The following is a 25,355-nucleotide window of genomic DNA, read 5'->3' as shown; positions in this document are numbered from 1 at the left end:
TGTGGCATTCATTCCTTGTAAATGAATACTACCCCAATGCTCCTTTTTTTTGATTCATGGAGTTGACTTTGAATAGAAAAAAATAAAAACTACTGAAAAAAGCACAGAAAATAAAGTGTGCATTAATTTGTTGGGGTCTTTTTTTCTTACAGCTGAGATACTTGATTCTTACTTTAAAAAAAAAAAAAATTCCAGACATCCTAACAAATTTTTTAAGTCGATAATTTCTAGAAATTAAAAAGAAAACTGTGATGAATTCTGTTTTGAGGAGATTGTTTGCAATTCTTGAAAAAACCCACTTTCACAGGTGATACAGCCATTAGAGTGAAGGTCATCTTCGCTACTAGTAAATTTTTGGTTACATTTTTTCTTATTTTCTCGCATTAAAAATTTAAAAATATTTTACTTAAAATTTTGGTAGCAAGGATTGCATATATTTCATGTTGTTTAGCTGCAAATTTTAGTTTAAAAATTCCACCACTTCTGACTTACAATGGCTGCTCTTCTGAGCAAATAATTAAAACATGTAATTATGTTTGTACTTTCTTAAACAAGTTGCATGTTTCATTTATGTAACTTACCTAATACACAGTTTCCATTTGTGTCTCTCTGATAGCCAAACTCTGTAGGACACACACATTCGCCAAATTCATTAACGATGAATCCTCTGTCTAGAGCACAGGTACAGCGATCATTCTCATCAATTTTGTATCCTTGATTTATGTAGCATGGCTGACATTCATCATTGGCATTTAGTGCGTACCCGAGGGGACAAACACATTCACCATTTTCAGCACGGATGAACCCTTTGTTTGCTGGACAATCAACTGTAATAAGAAACAATATGATAAAAATACAGAGAATATTCCTCATTCTAATTCTAATGGATAGTATTTTAAAATTTTTCTCTGCAGAAAAAGCTAGATAATATAATTAAAAAAACCTGTAAAGGGAGCCATTATTATTATTTCTAAATTTTATTCAGGATAATAATTTTAATATTTTGATAAAATTGGTATAGAATTCGAAGCAGTTTCAAAAATCTGTCCTAAAAAAAATAATTCAATAGTGTTGATAAAAGGAGCATTGAAAATTGAGCTTTTTTACACATTAATATATTTTTTTTATTTTAAGAGCGTAGGATTATCACTGCCAACTCTCATTATTCGTCAATGGATTTTGCTTCCCCCATCAATCAGGTTTAAAACGCACTAATCAGAATGGCTCATGATACAACTGATTTCAGAAGGGAATCCAGGATCCCCAAGTTCAAATTATAGAAAAGTGGTGTTAGACAACTTACTTTTTACACATTCTATATTCGGGTCTCCTTCAAAACCAGGTGGACAAGAGCAAGTTGGTTTGTGATCGCTGACTTGACACTCTGCATAAGATGGGCAGTTGCAGGGGCTCATGCAAAGAGCATTGACACAGGCTTTGTGAAGAGGACAGTCGGAATCTGCTATGCAACCGATCGGTATTATTGGAGGTGCCGCTTTGCAGGTGCCACTTCCACTACTAGCGTAGCCGTTGGGACAGACGCAGAGCATCGTCCTGACAGGAAGGCTCGAAACAACGCTACACTCTGCTGGCGAGGTGCAGGGCTGAAGAGCAGTGCATGGATTCTGACACACATCATTGAAGCATGCCAGTTTCGCAGGGCAGTCAGCATCTACTTTACACTCTGGTTTTGGCTCCGGTCGACAGCCGACATAGGGGTTGCCAAGCTCCCCTGGTGGACACCTGCACAAAGCCAGATGGTTGTTGACTTTGCACTCGGAGTTTGCTGCGCAAGGGTGTTCGTAAGCACATGGATTTATACACTGAGAATTTATGCAGGCTCGGTCATCTGGGCAATCGTTATTCGTTCGACAACCAATCACCGTACATCTGTCGTATGGATCTCCTCGATAACCACTCACACAGCGACATTCTGCACGGTTTCCGATTGTGTAGCATTCGGCGTCAAAACCGCATGGGTTGCTGACTAAGCAGGGATCAATACAATGACTATTCAGGCAAGCTTTTCCACTTTCACATTCTCCGTCTGTGCGACAGCCAACTAAAAAGGGAAAAAAGAGGAGAAAAATATTAGAATTCATTACTGAGGAAATGAGAAACACCTGAAGTTTTAGACCTTTTTTTTTATTTTTATCTATACAAATAACAAATGTCATAACGAAAATTCATTTTGTGAAAATTAAATGTTGTGAAACGTTATGAATGTCATTAGGAAAGATGTTTACAGCAAATTTTCCTAGGAAACTTCACTGCTTCATGGAAAGTAAATATTAGTATCAATGTATGCAGTGATAATCATGAGGGTGGGAGCAGTCAAAAAAGAGTATGCATTCTCCTGTCGATAAATATTTTCATCAAGGTACGAGCAAATACTTATTTGCAAAAGAATTAGATCTTGTGCTAACTTGAACCTTATTTTCTCAGATAACAGAGATCAAGATTCTTTCGGTAGAATTAATGGATTGCAATTCTCGGTCAAAATTTTAGGAATGAACTTTTATAAATTAACAAATACTCACTGGAGCGACAAGCGATGTGAGGATTGCCTTCAAAACCTTCTTGACAGGAGCAAATTGGATAGTGATCTTGGACGATACAATTAGCATTGGCACCACAGTTACAAGGGTTACGACAAATACGGCTGATACAAGTTTCATTACTAGGACAATCTTGGTTTGTTGCACAACCAGGAGGACTCGGCACAACAACTGCGAACAAATAAAAGTGGATTGATATTAAAAGAAAAATTTAAAACAGAGGCTATTTCCTATGATGAATCACTAGGCAGAGTAGAAAACCTTGCCCCACGATATATTTCTATACCAAAATTTTCCGTGGAATACTTGACGTACTAAAACTTTCCTACCATGACTCATACAAGAGAAAATAGTGTATTTGGGGTGCACCGATTTAAACTCACTTCTTTAAAAAAAAAAAAAAAAAAAATCCTACACAAGTCAAATCAAGCAAAATACTAATTTAAGTATGTTCCACGATTAAGGAATTTCCATTTTAGTTGAAATTTTTTCAAAGCAAGATTAGGGGTACTATACATCAAACAAGGCGGCAAATGTAGGTGAGACTTAACTCCAATTAATTTCTTGATACCTAATGGGCATCTTTCATTTTCATTTTGGCTTTTTGGCATTTTGGCACGAAGACTTGAGAAAAAGTACAAGACAAAATATCGCCACCATGCCATTCAAAATTTTCAAGCTAGAATCAGTATTCTATGGTGACTTTAAATTGATATTGGGTGGAAACCATAAAAATTGAAAATATTGGAAGTTTACTGCTCTTACATTGTCCAAACAGCCTTTAAAAAACATAAATTGTGGCAATTGAGAGTTTTAATAATGATACAAATCAAATAATTACCATCGCGCTATAAGGGAAATTTTAAACGAGAAGAATAGAAGTTTACCTGGTCTACATTCGCCTTCTGCATTGGGCACCCATCCCTCTGAACAAGTGCAAGTCAGAGTCTTCACTGGGACACTGTCCAAAACATTGCACCGAGCTGAATTGGAGCAAGGGACAAGTTCGTAACAGGGGTCGACACATTTGTTGGTAAGGCAGGCCAAACCGCTGACACAGTCTGTGTCATACTTGCATTCCGGCTCTTTACCAAAGGAGGGTTGTCGTTCACAGTTTACTGCAGGATTTCCAAGGGGTAGACTCTCGGGGCAGCGGCACGCAGCATTGTGGTTGTTGACGTAACAGACAGCATTCGGTGCGCAAGGTGAATATTGGCACGGATTGACGCAATGCAAATTGAAACATTTCTGATCAGATCTGCATTCTGAATCTGAATGGCACTCAACGTGTTCACATCTGACGAGGGGGTTGCCCTCATAGCCAGGTGCGCACCGACAAGCGGTCTGGTGGTTGTCACCGTAACATTCTGCATTAGGAGCGCATGCATCTTCCAGGATGCACGGATTTACACATTTTCCATTGTAGCAAGTCTGTGACGACAAGCAATGTGAGTCTGATTCACAATCAACTGAAATCAAACAAAAATGAATGTCAAAAATTTTAGCTGGTGCCTTTGTAGAATCCGAATTATAGGCAGCTTAAACATAGTTTCAGATTTTTTTATTGAAAAAACTGTTAACAGCTGAAATAACACTCCAAGTTTTAGGGGGCGTGGAGGAATCTCCTAGGTACCATATTTTCTTTTCTGAAAAAATTAATCAATTTCAATTACACATCTAAGTTGTCCTGAAAGGGCAAAAAAACTCCTTGGATCTATGATCGAACTCATAAAAAGTGGATTTAAATTTTTGACAGTTTTCAGTAAATGCATACTATTTCTTTGCTGCAAACTTCATGGAAAATAATATTTTGTGGGGAGGCTAATTCATTAATTCATTAATAAACAAAAATGTAATAGCTGAAGGCAATGCAAGAGATTATGGCTGAGCTTACCTTTCACACAGCCAAATTGTGGATTGCCAGAGAAACCAGGGGAGCAAGAGCAAATTGGATAGTGATCGAGAACTTTACAGTCCGCATTTGGACCACAGTTGCAGGGGCTGATACAAAGTCTATTCACACACGATTCTTGCAGAGGACATTCTGCGTTTGATGAACAACCAATAGTTGCAGCTTCCGTTGCTAGGGAAAAATTTAGAAATTTAGTAATAGGAAATGAAGCGAACAATAGAACGATTATTCAATTTGTAAAAAAAGGTGAATTGGTAGGAGCAATTTTTTTATAAAGATCTTAGACAGTCTCTTGTTTTTATCATAGACCCTGCGTCGAATAATCAAATAATCTGAGTAGTTGTGAAGTTCAGACAGTCATTATCCAAGCCTAAATAGAGCTGCTGTGGCAGAATATAATGAAAACAAAAATGGACATGATGAATGAATTAGTCACCTACTTGTAGAAAGACATGAGTCTCCTGCTTTTATTCAAATTAATCTAAAACACTTCTTTCTGATGTGTGTAAAACAAGAGTCAATTCTGTGCAAATATTCAAAAGATTTTTTGGTATGCTACTTGTAAAAGTCATAGAAATTTTCTGACACATTCAAGTTCTGGTTCTTGGTTCACAAATGACTGATGAAGTGTCGCAGGCAGTTTTGAAACAAGAGAAGGAACAGATATTCTTTTGAAAGAAACCAATCAAGCAATTTTATAATGTTTGGACAGTTATTCGCACCGAATTGTATGGGCCTTAATTGTAATTTCTTCTGATTGCAAGAACAAAAGCTATGAATAAAAGTGAATCAATTTTTGTTTCCTTTTAATTCCTTTGTTTCCCTTTTCCACATTCACAATTTTTTCTTGAACTGTCTTATCACTTTGAAGTCAAACACTGAAAATCTAAACAGAAGAATTTTGCATGTCATGAACAAAGTCTTGGCAATCAGAGCTCAATGACATTTTTCAATTTAACAATGTATTGAATACGCATGATTTTCAAAAACTTACATGGTTTACACTCCACCATGGGGTCTCCACTGAAACCTGGTGGACAACGACATATTGGTTTGTGGCCTTCAACATGACAGAATGCATTCCGCGAGCAGACTTTCGTAGTACAAGGGTTCACACAGCGTTGCCTGTTGCAACCAAGACCGTAAGAACAATCATTGTCTCTGGTGCACTCTGGTAGGACTGGTAGAGGTAACTTGGGCACTAAAAAAACAAACAAAATAGTCAAAATTTCGCAAAAAATTAGGTGATGTAACAGAACTGATTATCAGAGAGAGGTGTGGTTTGGCAAGCCATGAGACTTGACAAAATATAGCGTTGATCAAAAATAATTCAGCTAATACCAGAGTCAATTAATGGAGCTTTCACTGTACATGTACATAAACTGGGTATGTATGGTATATTTGATACTTCTAGACTTATAAAGAGCTTACTAGGTCATTTTTATACGTAAGTTTCAAGATTAAATTTTAGTGAAGGATCACTTTAGGTAAAATTATGCATAAGTTAAAAAGAGAGAGAAAAAAACAGATCCAAAATGGTGAAGAAAGGGAAAAAAGGAACTTACAACTGCTGCACTCAAAATATGGGCTGCCTATGTAGCCAGGTGGACAGGAGCATACAGCTTGGTGTTTTTTCCCGATACACTGTGCATTAACACCGCAAGGTTCGACTCTACAAGCGTCTGTGCAAACACCTTTGAAACACTTCTCATTGTTCTTGCATTCTTCTGAGGATCGACACTTAGGATCTTTTGTTGTTCCCGCTGCAAAAAAAGATTTTTTTTAATAAAAAATTTTGGATTGAAAAAAATTCCGTTACCATTCCTTGATTTTAATTTCATATGAATACCATAGCTTTTAGCCTTCAAAAACATTCACAACAAAAACATATATTTTTCTCCTTCTTTTAAAACTGCACTCCAACAAAAAAAATAGGAGCATTTTGATACTTGACGGTGTGCCATACTAATTTGTGCCAATTCCTTTATTTACGAATTATATCTGGTAGCAATATCAGAATTCTATCGCTCCTAATAAATGCTACATTTTGCCTCAGTATTCTTGTAAGGATATTACGGAGGTTAACAAGTCAGGAACATCAAGCTTACTAGAGACTCAAAAAGGAAACTTAGATAATTCACAAGGTTTTCATATTATCAGGCTAGTACATTTGATAAAGATACATACCAATGGGTTTACAGCTGCCTTCCGGTGTTGCAATGGTGTCAGAGGGACATTCGCAAACAACCGAGCGAAGAGGTAATGTATCTAAAACTCTGCAATCTTGTTCTTTGGTGCAAATGTGAGATGCAAGGCAAGGATTTTCACACCGTTGATTGATGCAAGCTAGTTTGGAGGGGCAATCAGAGTCTTGACTGCATACGGGGGCAGGAAGTCTAGCAGCTATACAACAACAAAAAAAGCAATAAGAGTTGAGAATCTTCAGAAAAAAGACCATAGAATAATATTATGGTGGCAATCAAATACTAAGTTTTTTGGAAAGTTTTTTCTATGGAATTGGAATTACATACTGGAAATGTGTCAAAGTTGAGCTGTGCAGTAAACTAAACTAGCGAGACAAAACTTGTTAGTTAACCCTCCCTCGCACTAGTACCCTTAGATAGTAATTTTTTGTAACTCCCAAAATGGATTGATTCTCTCCCCAATAATGAGAAAAGCTTATCATCAAAGGGGGATTATTAGTGGTAAACACATTACGTTGACAGAGAAATGCTGTCTAACTAATTACGAACTTGTTTTACGGAAGAAAAAGTGGTTTGAGTAACTCACTCGAACAATCTGTGTACGGGTTGCCCTGAGTGCCTGGCATACAGGTACATGTTGCCTGGTGATTTGCTGCACTGCATGCGGCGTTAGTTGCACACGTCTTTTCTTGACAAACAGGTCTGCATTTGTGGTTCACTCTATCACACGATTCATGATCCGCACAGTCATCATTGAATTGACAAATGACTCCGATGCAAGAGATGAGTGGATCGCCCTGAGTCCCCAATGGACAAGTGCAAGATGCATGGTGATTTTGGACTTTGCACTCAGCACCTCTTCCGCAAGTTGTTTCCTGGCATGGATCCAAACAGCTATTCTCAACGCAGGCTTTGTCATAAACACAGTCTGCATTGCTTTGACATTCCGCTGCAGAAAAGAAATCAGTTGATTTATGATAGTCTCAATTTTTATTCAACAGAAGACTGAGTTATGGAATTTTTGTAGTTAGAGTCTCTAATAATTGTTTTCTCAGTCTAATCCTGTTACTATTCAGGCAAATTTGTAGGATCAAGAGGAAAACTTAATATTGTGCAAGTATGATTCTGGAGCCGAGCAGAGGAGAATATACTTTTGAAGTTACAAACAAGTAGCAAAAGCTACCTGCTGAGGGGGCGCCGCCCCCCCAGACCCCCCCTTTCAAATTATATATGTGAGACTTTGAGTATCATAGAAGTCGTGCGGCGACATGCCGAATGAAATGCCACAATTAAAATTATTGGATCAGATGATGAGCTGATAAAAGCCTTACCCAGTAATTTGGGAACATTTCTGACACAGTTTGGTTGCTTTAACAATCACTTTGATTTGCGAAATACAAATCGTTTTCACTTCGTATGTAGTTAAATTTGATTTTGACTGACTTAGTTTCTGATGGATTCAAATTCATAATATACATTTAGGTTCCAGGGAAAGAAAAATGCAGATGAGCTACACTTCACATGAATATAGATTGATTAAAAATAAATAATCCGAAGAAGTGATGGAATAATTGATAATTGTTTACTACAGTAAATACTAAACCTAGGATTCATAGGAATTTTAAATAAAATCCCACCCATCACTAAAATAACCCATATGTATACAGGGTGTTCGAAAAGTCCCCTCCCCCCCCTCTAACTTTTGACCTAATTGAGGTAGAGATTTGAAACTTGGAGGGTGTTCCTAGATCAAAGGGAGCTACTTTTTGACCCCCCCAAAATTTTGGGGGAGCCCCATTTTGGGGGGGTCAAAAAGTAGCTCCCTTTGATCTAGGAACACCCTCCAAGTTTCAAATCTCTACCTCAATTAGGTCAAAAGTTAGAGGAGGGGGGGGAGGGGACTTTTCGAACACCCTGTATACTCGTGGTGCCTGCTCTCGGCTCGATTTCGCCGAATGGAATTCTTTATCATCGCGGTTGTCCTTGTTGCGTGCACCGAGTTTCAGGCGAATCTATTGGCAAAAAGTCGAGGTTGCCAATTGTTGACCATTTTGAACTTTAATCGGCGGCCATTTTGAAAAATTAGGGTTTTTTTTTAAAAATCTAACGTTGAATTCGTTAATCTCGGGTCAAAATACCCCCAGATACCGAATTTCAGGTGAATCCATTGGCAAAAAAATCGAGTTTGTCAAATTGTCGGCCTTTTTGAGCCTAAACCGGTCGCCATTTTGAAAAATTAGGGTTTTTTTGGAAATCTAACGTTAAATTCGTTTTTCTCGTGCCAAAATACCCCCAGATACCGAGTTTCAAGCAAATCCATGTGCAAATAGCAGAGGTGCCAATTTTCGGCCATTCGGAACTTTGACCGGCCGCCATTTTGAAACGGTTTGAGATAATGTCTTCCGGTTTGCGCGAAAAATTTTCTTTTTTTATGCTCTTTCGAACGAGGTATCACAAAGGGGGTCTTCCCATTTGAAAATTAAAAGTTAGGGTCCGTAACCCCCCAAAATGGGGCCCCCCAAAATTTTGGGGGGGGGGTCAAAAAGTAGCTCCCTTTGATCTAGGAACACCCTCCAAGTTTCAAATCTCTACCTCAATTAGGTCAAAAGTTAGAGGGGGGGAGGGGACTTTTCGAACACCCTGTATACTCGTGGTGCCTGCTCTCGGCTCGATTTCGCCGAATGGAATTCTTTATCATCGCGGCTGTCCTTGTTGCGTGCGGGAGGAAATGAAGGCGCGCTCGCAGTAGCAAGAAGCAGACGCGCCAGGTTGCTTGCGACGCGTGAATGTAGCTTAACCTCCACAGATTAACAAACCGTCGAGCAGCCACGCGAAAAGTCCTATACCTACATAGAGAAAAAAAAGGAGGTATTTGCATCTTGAGGTTTGTTTACCCTGTGACGTAGGTCTGTACAACCTGGCCAGCGAAATCCGAAATTCGAACTATGAAAAATTGACCATAATTTCCGATTTTCCGAGGTGTAAAATACACAACTCAGCAGAAGAAAGAAAGAAAAATCGATTCGATATTTCTGGAGATAAATGTATCGATACGGACGATATAGAAACGTTGAAATATCGATACAATATTTTGGTCTAAAATATCGATAGTCTGGTGGCGCGGAGCGTCTTCGAGGGGTTGGGCCGCGTAGTGGCCAGTCGCTAGACGATAGAATAATCGCACCCGAAGCCCGAACCCAAATTGATCCTCATTCTAGCGGGCCTCACAGCGGCCCGCGGCGGGGGGCGGCGGGGCTAGGCTAGCGGCCACCGACCCTCGGAAAAGTCGTAAAAACGAATGACTCAAGTTCACACGTGCAGGGCTCGGAGCATTGCAGCCAAATTGGTCTGTTTGTTATTCAGGGATAGTGTCCTAGCATAGGTTTATTTAAAAAACAATTAAATAAGAGGAAGGATTTCAACCCTGAAAAATGTGCTCCCTCTCTCCAGGACCACGGATAGCGTGTGACCCTGGGATTTTTGTCAGTTTTGGTGAGCAGAGTTACAGAGATGGACCATTTTTTTTAGGGAGCGAACAAATCAAAATTTTGAGCCTTAAGTTGGTCGCAACCATATCCGGAAGTCGTTACAGTGACATTTTAGTGCAACATGCTTCTGTGGAAAGTGCAACACTTAATGAATACTTTTGACAAATCGTGTTTTATCCGGTTTGCGCTTCAAACGTGATTTATTTGTGGAGTGTCATACGTTCCTTTTTGAATTGAAAAACTCGTCAGATGCATTGGGTAATGGAGTAAGGCATCTCTCATTTCTTAACGCAGGGGGTGGCAAATTTTGCATTTTTTTAAAATGTAGGTTTAAAAAAAATCGGATTCCGAAAAAAAAAATTACAAACGAGAAAGCGTCTTTTGGTGACACAAGAGACAGCACCTTTAATCAGTCGAGTTAAGAGAGAAACTAAACACGCAATTTGGCATGGAGCGGTGCAGCAGTGATGATGAGGACTTGAGATGAAAAGGAGAAGCCCTCAGCGCGGCGCACGGTGAATCGAGTCAATGAGAGAGGTCGGAAAAAATTTGGGAACTTAAAACGCTCATAACTCCGTTTATGCAAGAATTGCAAGAACCTAATGTTCTGCAAGCTGTTCCACTGGTTTTCTCGTGATATTTTCTTCCAGTATCACCCCTTGAACTTTAAAATGTGACGAAATAAACATCAACATTTGCAGTTTTTGTCAAAAATTTCATGTCCAACCCCTCTAATTGACTCAATCCACTGTGCGGCGGTCGGCGTGAAACGCATAACGCCTACAAGACTGTACGAATACTTCACGCATTGTGCCAAACACAGTGCGGTCAGCGCGGCGCGCCGGCGGAAGTTAAAATTATTAAACCACACTTATGTTTGTTCTTGCATAATTTTTACCTTCATTTCTTACAAATGGAAGGCCTTGTTCACACATAGATAGGTTTACGGAACTTAACTTTCGCGCAAAGTTCCGTGCGAACTTTTGCTAGTAGTGAGGGGCATAGTGTCCTTTCTTTTAATTTTTCTTGTTTTGCCGGTTGAAAATGCGGGTGTGATCCCTGCGAAACGTCCCGGGTTTCTTATTATATTTTATGTGTTTCTTTTTTATTATTTGCGGCCTTAGTCCCGTTTTAAGTTGTTTCTCTGTTACTGTTTCGGGCCGATTAAGTTGTTTTTTATTGATGTTTCGAAACGAATGAGAAGGGGGCGGCAAAATACAGGTGGCCGATAGGCAGCAAGTAGGTAAATCCGGCCCATGGGCGGCAAGTAGGTAAATCCAGCCCTGTTTTTTAAATGAATTTTGAGTCAAATTTACGTGAGAAATTGATTTACCAAGATTATTTTTCTTAATTAAAATTAACTTTCTTTTTAATAAAGTTTTTACGTCAATACATTTGTTCGTAATTTCCAATACTTTTTACGAAATTTTTATGTTAATTTAATTATTATGTAAATTTGACTTCCTTTTCCGAATTTTTTCTTTTTTCGCGTTTTTCTGTGACTTTTAACAATTTTAGACTTTCTTTCCTTACTCTAGTAAGGATCTAGTCGTCAGAATCTATCCTGAACGACAACTTACATTCATGGAAAATAAAGCTTTAAATGTTCCTGACCATTTTTTACCATCCAAACTCACTAGAACACATTGTATAGGTATATGAAAAATTTGAAGAGCATCGCTGTCAAAAGCTAAGTTCTCCTTCAATTTAGCTCTTTTTGTATGGTCTACGGGTAAGGACAAAACTAACTGTTTTTGCTAAACGCTTACTGTTTTTTATTCATAAAATTTGAAAGTCTCAATGAAAGCAAAGCTATGTCCAATCACAGCTAGGTATTTTTATTTTGAGACTGCACATCCCAACTTCTCCCACTTTTTCAGCCGAATTATTTTTTTTTTTGGGCTAGATTTTGGTTGGTGCAGTAATGCTGATGGTTATTTTTAGAGGACTATGATAGTGAAACCTAAAGTTTCCAATGATATTTTATCAGCATAGTAAACTCAACCACGACTTCAATCATAAATAATTCCATTTAGCAAAATCAAGCTGAAAGGCACAAGTAAGGGTTCATGAAAGTTGAAGTCATAGCTCAACATTATAGGGTAGGTTCAAGTAACTTTTAACGTGTTTTAGACTTTTTTTTCTTACCGTAGACCCTGAAAAACCACTTAAATTCAAGGAAAATAAAGCCTTAAATGTTCATACCCATTTTTAAATGTCAGAACTCACTAGACCACATTATATTCATGATAAATTTGAAGAATATTGCTGTGAAAAGTTGAGTTTTCCGTAGATTTAGCACTTTCCGTATGGTCTTTAAGGTAATGACAAAAAATGCTAAATTGAAGGAGAACTCAACTTTTGACAGCGATATTCTTTAAATTCATCATGAATAAAATGTGGTCTAGAGAGTTCTGACAGTTAAAAAATGGTTATGAACATTGAAAACTTTTAGTTCGATGAATTGAAGTTGTCCCTTAGGGTCCATTAGCGCTAAGGAAAAAAATTCTAAAACTTGTTTGAACCAACCCTATAATATTCTCCCACAGGATTCACTTTCAGACAGTAATAATTAATCAACATAAACATCAACCATTACTGATATATCATCAAAGATCCTATTGGGCGAAATTCAGCCAAAAAGCACCAGTTTGGAGTCTTGACATTTTGGCCACCGTTGGTTGCTTATTTACGCTATTAAACTGTGACTCGATGATAAAGAATGCCATAGGGCGACATTCCACCGAAAGGTACCCGTGTGGGTTCTTTACATTATGGTCACAGTTGATTGCTAAACGCTACCAAACCATGGCTAAATGATCAGAAATTCCATTTGGCGACACATGTTAACACTCTTTGAACATCTGAGGTATGAGTTCTGGAAATTTTGGCTATACTTGGTTGCTAAACGCTACTTAACAGTAAATGTTCAACAGTGACTTGATGATAAAGAATGCCATAGGGCGACATTCCACCGAAAGGTACCCGTGTGGGTTCTTTACATTATGGTCACAGTTGATTGCTAAACGCTACCAAACCATGGCTAAATGATCAGAAATTCCATTTGGCGACACATGTTAACACTCTTTGAACATCTGAGGTATGAGTTCTGGAAATTTTGGCTATACTTGGTTGCTAAACGCTACTTAACAGTAAATGTTCAACAGTGACTTGATGATAAAGAATGCCATAGGGCGACATTCCACCGAAAGGTACCCGTGTGGGTTCTTTACATTATGGTCACAGTTGATTGCTAAACGCTACCAAACCATGGCTAAATGATCAGAAATTCCATTTGGCGACACATGTTAACACTCTTTGAACATCTGAGGTATGAGTTCTGGAAATTTTGGCTATACTTGGTTGCTAAACGCTACTTAACAGTAAATGTTCAACAGTGACTTGATGATAAAGAATGCCATAGGGCGACATTCCGCCGAAAGGCACCTGTGTGGGTTCTTTACATTATGGTCACAGTTGATTGCTAAACGCTACCAAACCATGGCTAAATGATCAGAAATTCCATTTGGCGACACATGTTAACACTCTTTGAACATCTGAGGTATGAGTTCTGGAAATTTTGGCTATACTTGGTTGCTAAACGCTACTTAACAGTAAATGTTCAACAGTGACTTGATGATAAAGAATGCCATAGGGCGACATTCCACCGAAAGGTACCCGTGTGGGTTCTTTACATTATGGTCACAGTTGATTGCTAAACGCTACCAAACCATGGCTAAATGATCAGAAATTCCATTTGGCGACACATGTTAACACTCTTTGAACATCTGAGGTATGAGTTCTGGAAATTTTGTCTATACTTGGTTGCTAAACGCTACTTAACAGTAAATGTTCAACAGTGACTTGATGATAAAGAATGCCATAGGGCGACATTCCGCCGAAAGGCACCTGTGTGGGTTCTTTACATTATGGTCACAGTTGATTGCTAAACGCTACCAAACCATGGCTAAATGATCAGAAATTCCATTTGGCATAATGGAGATGTTGCATGTGTGAGGAATTTGCGATTTGACTGTTGAATCTTGGGTAAAAGGTCACGAGAAACACGATGGTGCCACTGGTTTTCTCTGAAATCATCTCCCAAGCTAAAAAAAAAGCACTCAAGTTGAGGCCAAAATGAAGGGAATATCCCACCCTACCCTGAGAGTCAAAGTCTAGATCAAGACCAACTCTCCATGCAAAGATAGGGAGCTAATACATTGACAGGGCTACCAATTTATCTGGGGACTCCAAAACTGAAAACACGGCAACCCTGCTAATGTATTTGCTCCCTATCTTTGCATGGAGAGTTTGTCTTCATGTAGACGTGGACTCTCAGGGTAAGGTGGGATATCCCCTCCATTTTGGCCTCAACTTGAGAGCTTTTTTTGAGCTTGGGAGATGATTTCAGAGAAAACCAGTGGCACCATTGTGTTCCTCGCGAACTTTTATACAAGAATCAACAGTTAAATTGCAAATTCCTCGCACATGTAACATCTCCATTGGGCCAAAATGCACCGATATCAATACCTCATATGTTACTTGGTTCCTCGAAAATTCTCCTCTTGGACTTAGCCTAAAAGTGTGGACACTTTTTAGCCTCCGGCGAAACCTAGAGTCTATACGGCTTCGCCGCACGACTAAAAAGGAAGCCTGTGAATTTCTTGTTACTTAGTTTTTTCTCATACTTATCACTGTATTTATTTAAGAAATAGGCTAGTTGTTCCTAGCTACATCGATTTCAGGAAAAATCTCCAGCTCTAATAATCTGTCGTCGATGATAAGGTATTTTGCACTATAGATGGTAGCAGGGTAGTTACTGTGCTGACTGCTGGATTACTCTTTATTTGACTCATTATTCTGGCTTAGTTACATTTAATAAATTAGGTGCATAACAAATAAAATATATTTGAGCAGCTTATCTCTTGAGAATGTTTTAGAATTTTTTAAAATTTTCTCCATGTATGTGTCAGAGTAAGGATACAAAAAAGTCAGAGGAATACTCACGCTTATAACACTGATTTTTGAAATTTTCTCCATGTATGTGTCAGAGTAAGGATACAAAAAAGTCAGAGGAATACTCACGCTTATAACACTGAACTTGAGGATCTCCTGCCCAATCAGCTGGGCAATCGCAAACTGGCCTATGCATTGAGACTGAACACTGAGCTCCAGCGCCGCAAAGATTACTTAAAATGCACGGATCTTGGCAACGTTGGTTAATACAAGCAACATCTGTTGCACAGTCTGAATCAACTGAGCATTCAGGTGATTTTACAGACGCTAGAGGAAACAAAGAAATTAGGCGATGTTAAAAGCTTGTGAATATAAAAATAATTGTACTAGGAAATGTATTTTTTAAGAGCTATAAAAATGAAGAAAAAAAGATAAAAAGAAGAAACAAGAGGAAAAAGAAAAGAAGAAAATTAATGGGGAAAAAACAAGAAGAAAACAACTGGAGAAAAGCAACACACCTTTGTAGCAATTGACGAAAGGATCTCCCACGAGACCAGATGGGCATTTACACATTGCTCGATGATTATCTGCTTGGCATTCGGCAGATGGAGCGCAAGGAGTTGACACGGCACAAGGATTTACACAAAGAAGATTAATGCAGACTTCAGATTCTAAACATTCTGCATCTCCTTTGCAACCATGCTCCACTTGAGCTGCAGCTAGAGCGAAAAAAGGAAAAAATTCAAATTAGGATAAAAATACGGAAATTTACCATGATGCAATGCTATTGATAATTTATGATGAGGAGTGTTCTAAAGATCTTGTACATAAACTAAAGTATCTGGCCAAATGGGGTCTACGTGAGCTATCTTATTGTCTACTATATCATCTCTACCTTTCAAACAAAGGTAAAAGACGAGGTCACCACATTTCATGGTAGAAAACTACTAACTCTGACTAATTTCGGAAACAACGTATGTGTCTTTAGTTTCCTTACTCAGCTAAATGCTTTTATGGATGAACTAAAGGTTCATTTTAAGGTTCCTAATTGCAAAATTTAGTCTAGTATAACATTGACAAAAATTTTGGTACATACAAATAAGACTGCGAAATGAGTTAAGTCTGTAATTTTAGGACTGATCTCTTGGAGTAGGGATGATAGATGAGTCTACCACTAGAAGACTAGTGTCACCTAGTACTATCTCAGTTTCATGATTCAAAATAACTTTTAGTTGAGAAAAAAATCAGAAAAAAGAATTAATAATTTAAGTTAAAATTATATACATATTATAACTAAAAAAAACAAAAACAAACAAAAATATTTTAAAGTACAATCAAGGAGGTGTTGCTGCTTGGGAAAAAATAGGAAAGGATAATCGGAAGGAGTGGGATAAGCTGTTATGCAGTAAAACTTGTCCTGAAACCAAACAATGAGTACGATTAAAAAAAAAATTCGAAGAATTGAAATGTCGCTAAATTAATGATCACTGTTGATGAAGCTGGAAGTTGCAGATTTGGACTGAGTACCAAGGAAACCAAAATCATTTCCAGAATGATAATTGATGATAATTTTTGAATGATAATTGAATGATAATTTTTTGAAAAATATGAAAAAATTTATCTGTCTGCGATTAAAACTATCAAGATTGTAACGCTTCCATAAAAAAAAACCCTAATGACAAAAAGCGTCTAACTTAGGTGGTGGAATTTGCTTTCTTTTATTACTTGTTTAATATGTACTGCCTTGCTTTCCTCAAAATTATTCCTGAAGCAGTTGCAAATTTCTGATAAAAACATTTTTTAGTTAGTTGAATATAAGTCAAGAAATTAAATGATTTAAGACTAATGATTGAACAATGAATACCTCTTTCACACTGAACACTTGCATCACCGACATAACCTGGAAGGCATTGACAGGACAAGGTGCGCAAAGGCAAAGTATTTAGAACTTTACATTCAGCCTTTTGTCCACATGGTTGGATTCCTATGCAAGGATCACGACAGTCCCCAGACATACAAACATGACGGCTTGGGCAATCTGAGTCTTGCTTGCAACCGGGTGAGACCTCAATCGGTGCTGAGGAAATCAAAAGAAAAGGAGACTTAATTTTAAGCAAAAGAGTCATTATTGTAATTTCTAGGCACAAATGAGCAATTACATGTTGCCTCCTTTTTTTTTAAAAGAACTACTAAATAATATGAAATTTTCAGTGAAAAATTTTCAAACTACTATGAAAAGTGAGGGAAAAATTGACAACTTTTCAACAAAATTCTAATATTTCTATGGAATAATTACATACATCAAATTTACAATTCCTTGATTTGTAAAAGAAACTCAGAAACTAGAGATTAGGAGGAACTGAGGACTACTATTTGACTTTCCATAAATCTTGATAATAACTAAACAAGATACTCTTCTTGTTATTAAAAATGGAATTTCTTATCTTTTTCGAAAGAGCTTTTCTATCATATAGACCAAAAGTATGCCAAAATGGTAATAATATAGTAAAACTTTTGTTTGGCAGTTCAACTTTAGCATCTCTAGAGTAGCAAACTTATATCGTAGCGAGGAAACAAATCGCACATAGTTGAAGCCATAGAAGGAGAGATTTTCCCAATGATGACTTATTTAGCTGCCGCTCGTAGATCACCTTCAGTGTAGATAACTCTTCCTACATGGTTACCTACTAATTTTTAGTGGCTTTTATGAACGTTCAGTCAATAATAATACTTCGAAGTAATACTGGATCTAAGGATGACATGTTTCATTGGGGCTTAAGGGGGCAAAAAGGGGGTTCATAGGTTGTCAAAGACAAGGAGTGAAACTTACCGATGACGCAAGAACGATATGGATTTCCAACGAAACCGGGCGGACATTGACAGGTGGGATTATGCGAAATAACAATGCAAAGAGCATTATTTGCACAGATGCAGGGGTTGACACAGCGCTTGTTCTGACAGGCCAAATTCTGCGGACAATCATCATTGGAGGAACATTGTGGACGTTCACACTTAACGAGAGGGTCTCCAGTAAACGATGCTGGACAAGAGCATCGTGCTCGATGGTTGTTGTCGGGATGGCACTCGGCATTCACACCACATTGCGAAAAGGTGCAGGGGTTTACGCATTCTCCGTTGATGCATGCCTCCATCGTCGAGCACCCTGAATTATCCTGGCAACCAGCTGTGGATAAAAAACATGGCAATTATACTGACTGAAAATAGAACATTTTTCAATAAATATTTGATATTATCAATGACAAGGGAATCAACTTGGAAAGCATAATTGAAAGTGGAAATGCAATCTCATGAAAGACATTTTAACTCTCTGGAGGCAAATCTAACTAAGAGCATTTTTCATTCTGAAACCAAGTACAACATGATTTACCCGAGTTGATTATAATGTCATTACTGAAATGATACCCAACTTCAAGCCTACAGGATGCATTTAAAAAAAGGATTTTTGAAGCTAGCTCTCTTGGATTATTATAGTACAGCAAGAACAAACTAAAATATTTTACATACCTTCCTGACACTGAACCAGAGCGTTTCCAATGAAACCAGATTTACAAGCACATATGGGCCGATGGAACTGCACATGACATTCAGCATTGATGCCACAAACATTCGAAGATGTTGCACATGGATTTTTACAGGAGCCACTGACACATGCTCGATCATTGTTACATTCTGTATCTGAGGTACACTCTATTCTAGGTTCTGAAAAAAAATATTTTTGACCGTATAATTTTAAGTTGTATGTAAATGTATACAAATAATTGTATTCCCGCTCACATCTTTCAAGGGCTGGATCAGGGTGAGGGCAATCAACATTACCATACAAAGTTAGCACAAACTAATTTGTCAAAGGCAACCATTTTTTCTTTCTCGCTCTCCTTGCGGATAGAGGAAGTATTGTCATCCAAAAAAAAAACCCAAAAAAAAAGTTGAAATTTCATCATTTCTAGTTTTAAATTCATTTTCAGGGAGTCCACAGTAAACTAAGCTGTAACAGATTCTTCACAATTTTTCAACCCTTAAAGTCAAAGAAACCCTATTTTGAAAATGCCAAAAATGGGACCCTTTTGTGACAATATTTTTGGCTGCCACTGATGACGTAGTCAGATACGTAGGGAGATACTCCATTTGCCAGTTGGCTGAAATCATCCCCAGACATTGCCTTACTACATAAACTTAACTGTGGACTTTTGATCGGTCGAATTTTGATTGGCTTTTTCTCCCCTTGGGGATAATTTTTCAAACTTTTTAATTAACTTTTTAGTTTTTTCACAAAATGTTACATTTGTTATACACTAAATTCTACTGAAATCAAACTGCAAACCTGCAAAAATTCCTTGCCACTGCCCAATTGTCAAAAAATATTACATGGTGTTTAATGGAATAATATTCAAATTTGATATAATACTAATTTTTGAAATTATCTCTCTAAGACTTATTGTAAAAGTCTTGTATTACTCACAAAAACTAATGGAAACTACCAGTTTTGCTGCCACATACCTGCTGACGTTGGTTGCATTTTGCAGAGGACTTGAGGTTCCCCAGTGAAACCAGGTGGACAGAAACAAACAGGTTGGTGGTTGACAGCATGGCAAATAGCATTAACACCACAAGCATCATAGCAAGGATCACTGCACTTCTGCGAGAAGCAAGCTTTGTCTCTGGGGCAGTCTTGATTGATGATACATTCCGGATAGATACAAGTCGTCGATCCACCAATAATGTTGCAGATTCCATTCTTATGACATGGAGATGGGAAGCATGGGTCTGTTGACTCAGCTGAAAATTAAAAATTGAATTTTTGAATTAAAAATCTGACTTACGGGACAAAAAGCTAGAACAAAGATCAGGACCAAGTACCTTATAATTAGATGAGCGATAAAACTTGACAATCCATATGGAGATAACTAAAAAATTTGACATTGAAAATCGATGCATTTCTTTGATTACGTGGTTCATAGAAGTAAATTTGTCTTAAAATAAAAGGAGTTCTTTTTTACTTCAAGCATTCTATGCTACATAAAAGCTTGGACTTCTGGGCATTCTGGACAACTGAAGTTTCAGATAACTGGAGTCGAAATAATTGGAATGTTACTACTTTAAACTTAAAAATCCTGATGCGATTTTTTCCTTGCAGTGAAAAGACCTGCAGTGTGAGCTACTGAAAAGTACCTAAGGTAAACAGTTTCAGCAAATTTTCACAAGCATAAAAACGCTGATCAAACAGCTAAATTAAAGCAACAATAAGGAGTGTTTTGCTCTGTGAAATTTTTGAACTCATTACTTTGAGCAAAAATTATACTATGACTGCAAGAATTCTTTCTCCCTATTGAGTCATTTTACTATCAGGTTTGGTATTTAAACATTGAACAATAAAAAAAGTAGCAAACTCACCAGGAGCTAGGCGACATTCGATAAATGGATCTCCAACCATTGATACAGGACATGAGCAAACAGGGCTATGGTTAACAACATGACAAATAGCGTTTGTTCCACAAATACCGGGGCACGGATCTTGACATTTGTTTCCACTGCATGCTTTGTTGCGAGGACAATCTGCGCTGATGACACACTCAGGGCGACAGCCACTGTCGCTTGGTGACCCATAGAAATCTGGCAAGCATTCACACATTGCCGCGTTATTGATTACACGGCAAACAGCATTTGGTCCACAAGGCGAACGAGAGCACGGTGATGAGAGCGTTACTGTACTATCTGAAATGGAGGAAAAATTGTATGCATTAATACTTGATTCAGAGGTGATTTTTTCAGACTCAAGAAGTTGGAGGAGCTGTAAATTAGGCGCCATTGATGTGGGGCTACATTCTAGCATCAGCAAAAATAAAAAAAAATAAAAAAAAAACCAAAAGCTTTGTAGCGCCACATAAGTTTGATGAAAGTTGACGTACGCTAAGACTCCATCTTTTTGATTAAACAATGGTGGAGCTTGTTTTTTGACATTTTAACAATAAACCAGGTTTAACATAAATAAAATTGGCTCAGTAAGCAGTAGTAAATTACTTGAGATGAGTCTTTCCTAAAGATCTCCCCCAGAGGCTCTCCCAATCTACTAAAAAAAGTGGCTATTTTTCTTCTCAATGAAGGCGCATATTTTGAGTATAGAACAACGTTGTTTTTCTTTCCTTCTTAGATTATTGATGAGGATGATGTTTTCATGCTCGTTCAGCACAACTCAATTCTTTGTCAATTTTAGCTTCGATATTGGGATACTACGTTAATCAGCCAAACGTATCCGAGTTTTTTCACACTGCAACTGGAAAGAAAAAGTCAAATAGTTGTAGGACAATAATAAGAAACTTACCAGATTTTTGAATGAGTTGACACAACTTGAAAGCATCTCCAGTTGTGCCTTCAGGACAAGTACAAATGGGATTGTGGTTGGAGACTGTGCAAATAGCAGAGAAGCCGCATGTTCCAGGACAAGGGTCATGGCACTTGTTCCCGATGCAGGCCAAGTTCATAGGACAATCGGAACTAACTAAACATTCCGGCCGACAGCCTTCGTATGGATTGCCCTGGTACTCAGCTATGCACTCACAAATAACGAAGCCATCATCATTCTGGCAGCGTGCATTAGAACCACAAGGTGACGGGTAACAGGGGTCAGCTTCTGTGATCTCATTCGATAGGGAAACTGTTGAACAAGAAAAAAAATTATGATTACTGGCTAAGTCATACTTGCAAAAGAATATGAGTAAACTATTTCCTTTGTAATACACTTCATACTCAAAATTTACTATTCTTATAGCTATAGAATGAACTTGTGAAATACTTTAAATATTTTCTTACTACTTGTTTTACTATTTTTTGCTTCATCGATTCTGGTACTGAGAGTATCCAATTATAGTTTTGACAAAGAAATTTTCCAACCCCTACATGCTACAAAAAACATTCCACCAAGCTCCTTTGTAACAATCAATGAACTTGTCTCACTGTAAATTTTCACAGAACTGCACAAGTGCGGAGATTTTAAAATTTACGTGTAGGTGAGTATAACTACACATTACATACATTTTAGAGGTTCTTATCTAACAAACTGCGACTTGAAATTTACAAATAGATTCCATTTAATTAAAATTGACTTGATTTCATGGATTTAAAAAATTTTTTTGAGACATTTGAATTGCATTAGAGATAAAATCATACCTTCTGTTGCTGAGCATCCAGTGAACGGGTCACCAGAATAACCAGAGAGACATGCACACATCGGAGAATGGTTGATGACGGAACACCGAGCATTGGAACCACACGACCCAGGACAAGGATCAGCGCACTTTTGACCGATACACGCTAAATGACTAGGACATTCTGGATCTATGGTGCACACAGGGCGACAATGTGGAGGACTTCCCATGTAATGTTCTGAACAGGAGCAGACTGGGTTTCCTTCTGATACTTGGCACTTGGAGTTAGGACCACAAGGCGATGGTTTACATGGATTTTCTGTTGAAGGAAGTGGACCAGGACTCACTGAAAAGAAAATGAAAAGAAAATACATATTTAATGTTGGATTTACTGACAGGCGTATTCACAAACAAATAAAAAATTATACGGCATTTGAATCTCAACAAAATTACAGTAAGATCTCGCTTCATCGGATTTCGGAGCGCTGACAAGTCCATCAGTTAATTTGAATTACACAGCTTGAAGCCCATAAAGGGACAAGAAGATCAATCCCATAAATTGAAGTCTTACTGCTAGAGAAATACTTAATGCATCCTTGGTAATTGTTAAAAATTTCTGTTATATTTATTACTTCAGAAAACAAAGAAAGGAAGTTTGAAAGAGAAAAAAAAGAGGTTGGAAAATTAAGGGATACAAGGAGTTTAAGCGAGTTGAGTTGGTGATAGCTATCAACAATCATTGTAACTGCCTTGATCTTCCACAATTAGTGCTCTTGGACGTTTATAAGGGGGAGAGAGAGAGCTCAATATTTCTTTTTTGATGTAAATAAAGAGCATTCAAGTATTCGATGAACATAAAAATTATTTTAATCCTTAGCGTCCTTCTGAAGTAGGAGTAAATACTTAGATATGTAGTGCAAGAATGAAAATTATAAGTTCTCCATCTACAAAATGTACTCACTAGGTTCTGCATAACACTGTCTGAATGGATCTCCGGTATGTCCAGGTTCACAGCTACAGATTGGACTGTGGTTGATAACCCTACATTCTGCATTGACGCCACAGGTTCCAGTGCAAGGGTCAGCGCACTTGCTCCTTATACAAGCTTGGGTTAGAGGGCACTCTGTACTGACTATACATTCAGGACGACAAAGAGGTGGTGAGCCAATGAGACCTGGCTGACAAGAACACACTGCAAAGCCATTCGTGATACGGCAAATGCTGTTGGGTCCGCAAGGGTTGGGATTGCATAGATCGCCAGCCAAAGTGTCATCTAGAAAAGACAAGCGGAGAAAAATTATGAGAGATGACATAAAGAAAAAGGGCCCATTAGAAAAAAAAGGAATAGAAAGTACAGAGCAAATTAAAAACATAAAATTAGGGACAATTTTATAGAAAATCATGCATTCAAAGTGTTTTCGTTCAATTTTTCCTGTTAGGACGAAAAAAACTGGTCTGTAAATATAACCGTTGCGGTTTAAAGTTACCAACGAAAAAAAAATCATCATGAGTGCTTTGATGATGAAAATTTTAAAATAAGCAAGTGCTCCCAGAGCCTTGATAAATACATCAAAATGAGGCATTTTTGCAAACTGCATTAACAAAGAGAAGAAATGAAACAGCAAAGTCTCTTTTACTGATTCAGTTTCTTTTCAAAATTCAAATGAGTAAACTTTAAATCAAACAAACCTCTCTGTAAACCACCAAAATTAAACACAAGTAGAAATAAATATGAGTAACAGTCAAATAATTTCAACATACTTTGTACTGTAAATGAGCGACAAGCTGCCAGGGGGTTTCCTGTCAATCCTGGGGGGCAAGAGCAAGAAGGAGCATGATTGATTACATCGCAACGTGCGTCTTGTCCGCAGATCCCAAGACATGGGTTAACACAGCGCTGGTTGGTGCAAGCTTTGTTCGACGGACACTCGGAATTGAGAGTGCATTCAGGGCGACAGCCAGAGTATGGATCTCCATAGTAAGATGGGCGGCACTTGCAATTTCCATCAAAACAGTCGGCATTGGCTCCGCAAGGTGATGGTGTGCATGGATCTCTTCCAGAGGGTTCTTCAATTACTGCAATTATAGGAGACAAGCTGGTAATTTTTTTTTTATCATCCTTAGCAATTTAAAAAACTACTTGGGCAAAAATTTATATGAATTCCTTTTTTAGCTTTGTTTCTGTTTTGGTAAGCAATGAAATTTCATTTTATTTAGGATCGAGAAAGCGTCAGGCTTGGAGTTAGATTTGGCCTCGAGTAAGATTTGTTAAAATCTGGAGGTAAAGGTATTTCTTTACAAAGTTTTGTTTCATATACGTCCTTAATTATTTGATTGATGAATATAAATAGGTAAATAACTTCTTCTTTGAATGATTGGGGCTAAAATCTATTTATAAGACTTTCATGTTCCAAATAATTATTGTGCATCAGTAGTTACAGAAAATTTGTAAATTAAATTATAAAGATAGCAACTAAAAAATCGATCTATTATCTTTAAAAGAGAGTCAATTGGTCAATTGGCAAAGTTAGTTTATCAAGCTCTCCCTTTACAGAAAATGGCATATCTCACTGATGTTTATGTAGATTAGCTATCAAAATCAAAGTGCTGAAATAGTTAGGATAGTCTTAGAAATCAAATCAAGAGTGGAAAAAATTACTGCTGTATGCAAATACTACAACTTTATTAACAAGACAGTCTTTAAAATTACCCATGATAGGAGAGCACTGGCTAAACGGATCCCCGGAGTAACCTTCTACGCATGAGCAAACAGGGGCATGATTCTGAACTCGACATTCTGCGTTACTGCTGCAGGATCCTATGCAGGGATCTCTGCATTTCCCAACGATGCACGCCTCAGATGCAGAGCAATCAGAGCTAACAGTGCATTCTGGTCTGCAATTCGGGGCTGTTCCAATGAAACCATGAAGACATGAGCAAGCGGCTTGCTTTTTGATGATGCGACAAACTGAATTTGGCCCACATGGCGATGGGAGGCAAGGGTTATCTGATTCATCCATTGGTGAAGATGGTATGGCTGAAAAAATTGAGGAAAAGTAAAATAAGAGACACGA

The 25,355-nt window shown here is 37.8% G+C and overlaps 1 protein-coding gene across 1 annotated transcript in view; it reads right to left on the bottom strand.

Annotated features, from left to right (window-relative positions):
- The window catches only part of LOC109039134 (uncharacterized), a 196,025-nt gene that overhangs the window by 5,781 nt on the left and 164,889 nt on the right, over positions 1-25,355 (bottom strand). Inside the window, 21 exon segments of the mRNA XM_072300755.1 lie at positions 582-827; positions 1,304-2,062; positions 2,541-2,729; positions 3,446-4,027; positions 4,453-4,641; positions 5,465-5,671; positions 6,036-6,233; positions 6,658-6,873; positions 7,261-7,623; positions 15,248-15,445; positions 15,637-15,837; positions 16,983-17,195; positions 17,949-18,302; positions 18,644-18,838; positions 19,637-19,915; positions 20,531-20,851; positions 21,459-21,791; positions 22,304-22,627; positions 23,243-23,554; positions 24,043-24,357; positions 24,992-25,318. Of these exon segments, the coding sequence (XP_072156856.1) occupies positions 582-827; positions 1,304-2,062; positions 2,541-2,729; positions 3,446-4,027; positions 4,453-4,641; positions 5,465-5,671; positions 6,036-6,233; positions 6,658-6,873; positions 7,261-7,623; positions 15,248-15,445; positions 15,637-15,837; positions 16,983-17,195; positions 17,949-18,302; positions 18,644-18,838; positions 19,637-19,915; positions 20,531-20,851; positions 21,459-21,791; positions 22,304-22,627; positions 23,243-23,554; positions 24,043-24,357; positions 24,992-25,318 (6,321 nt within the window).

Source organism: Bemisia tabaci, chromosome 5 (assembly GCF_918797505.1).
Source record: "Bemisia tabaci chromosome 5, PGI_BMITA_v3".
In the NCBI taxonomy this organism is placed as follows: Eukaryota; Metazoa; Arthropoda; class Insecta; order Hemiptera; family Aleyrodidae; genus Bemisia; species Bemisia tabaci.
Note: the sequence above shows the minus strand (reverse complement) of the source record. Positions and strands in the feature narration are given on the sequence as shown.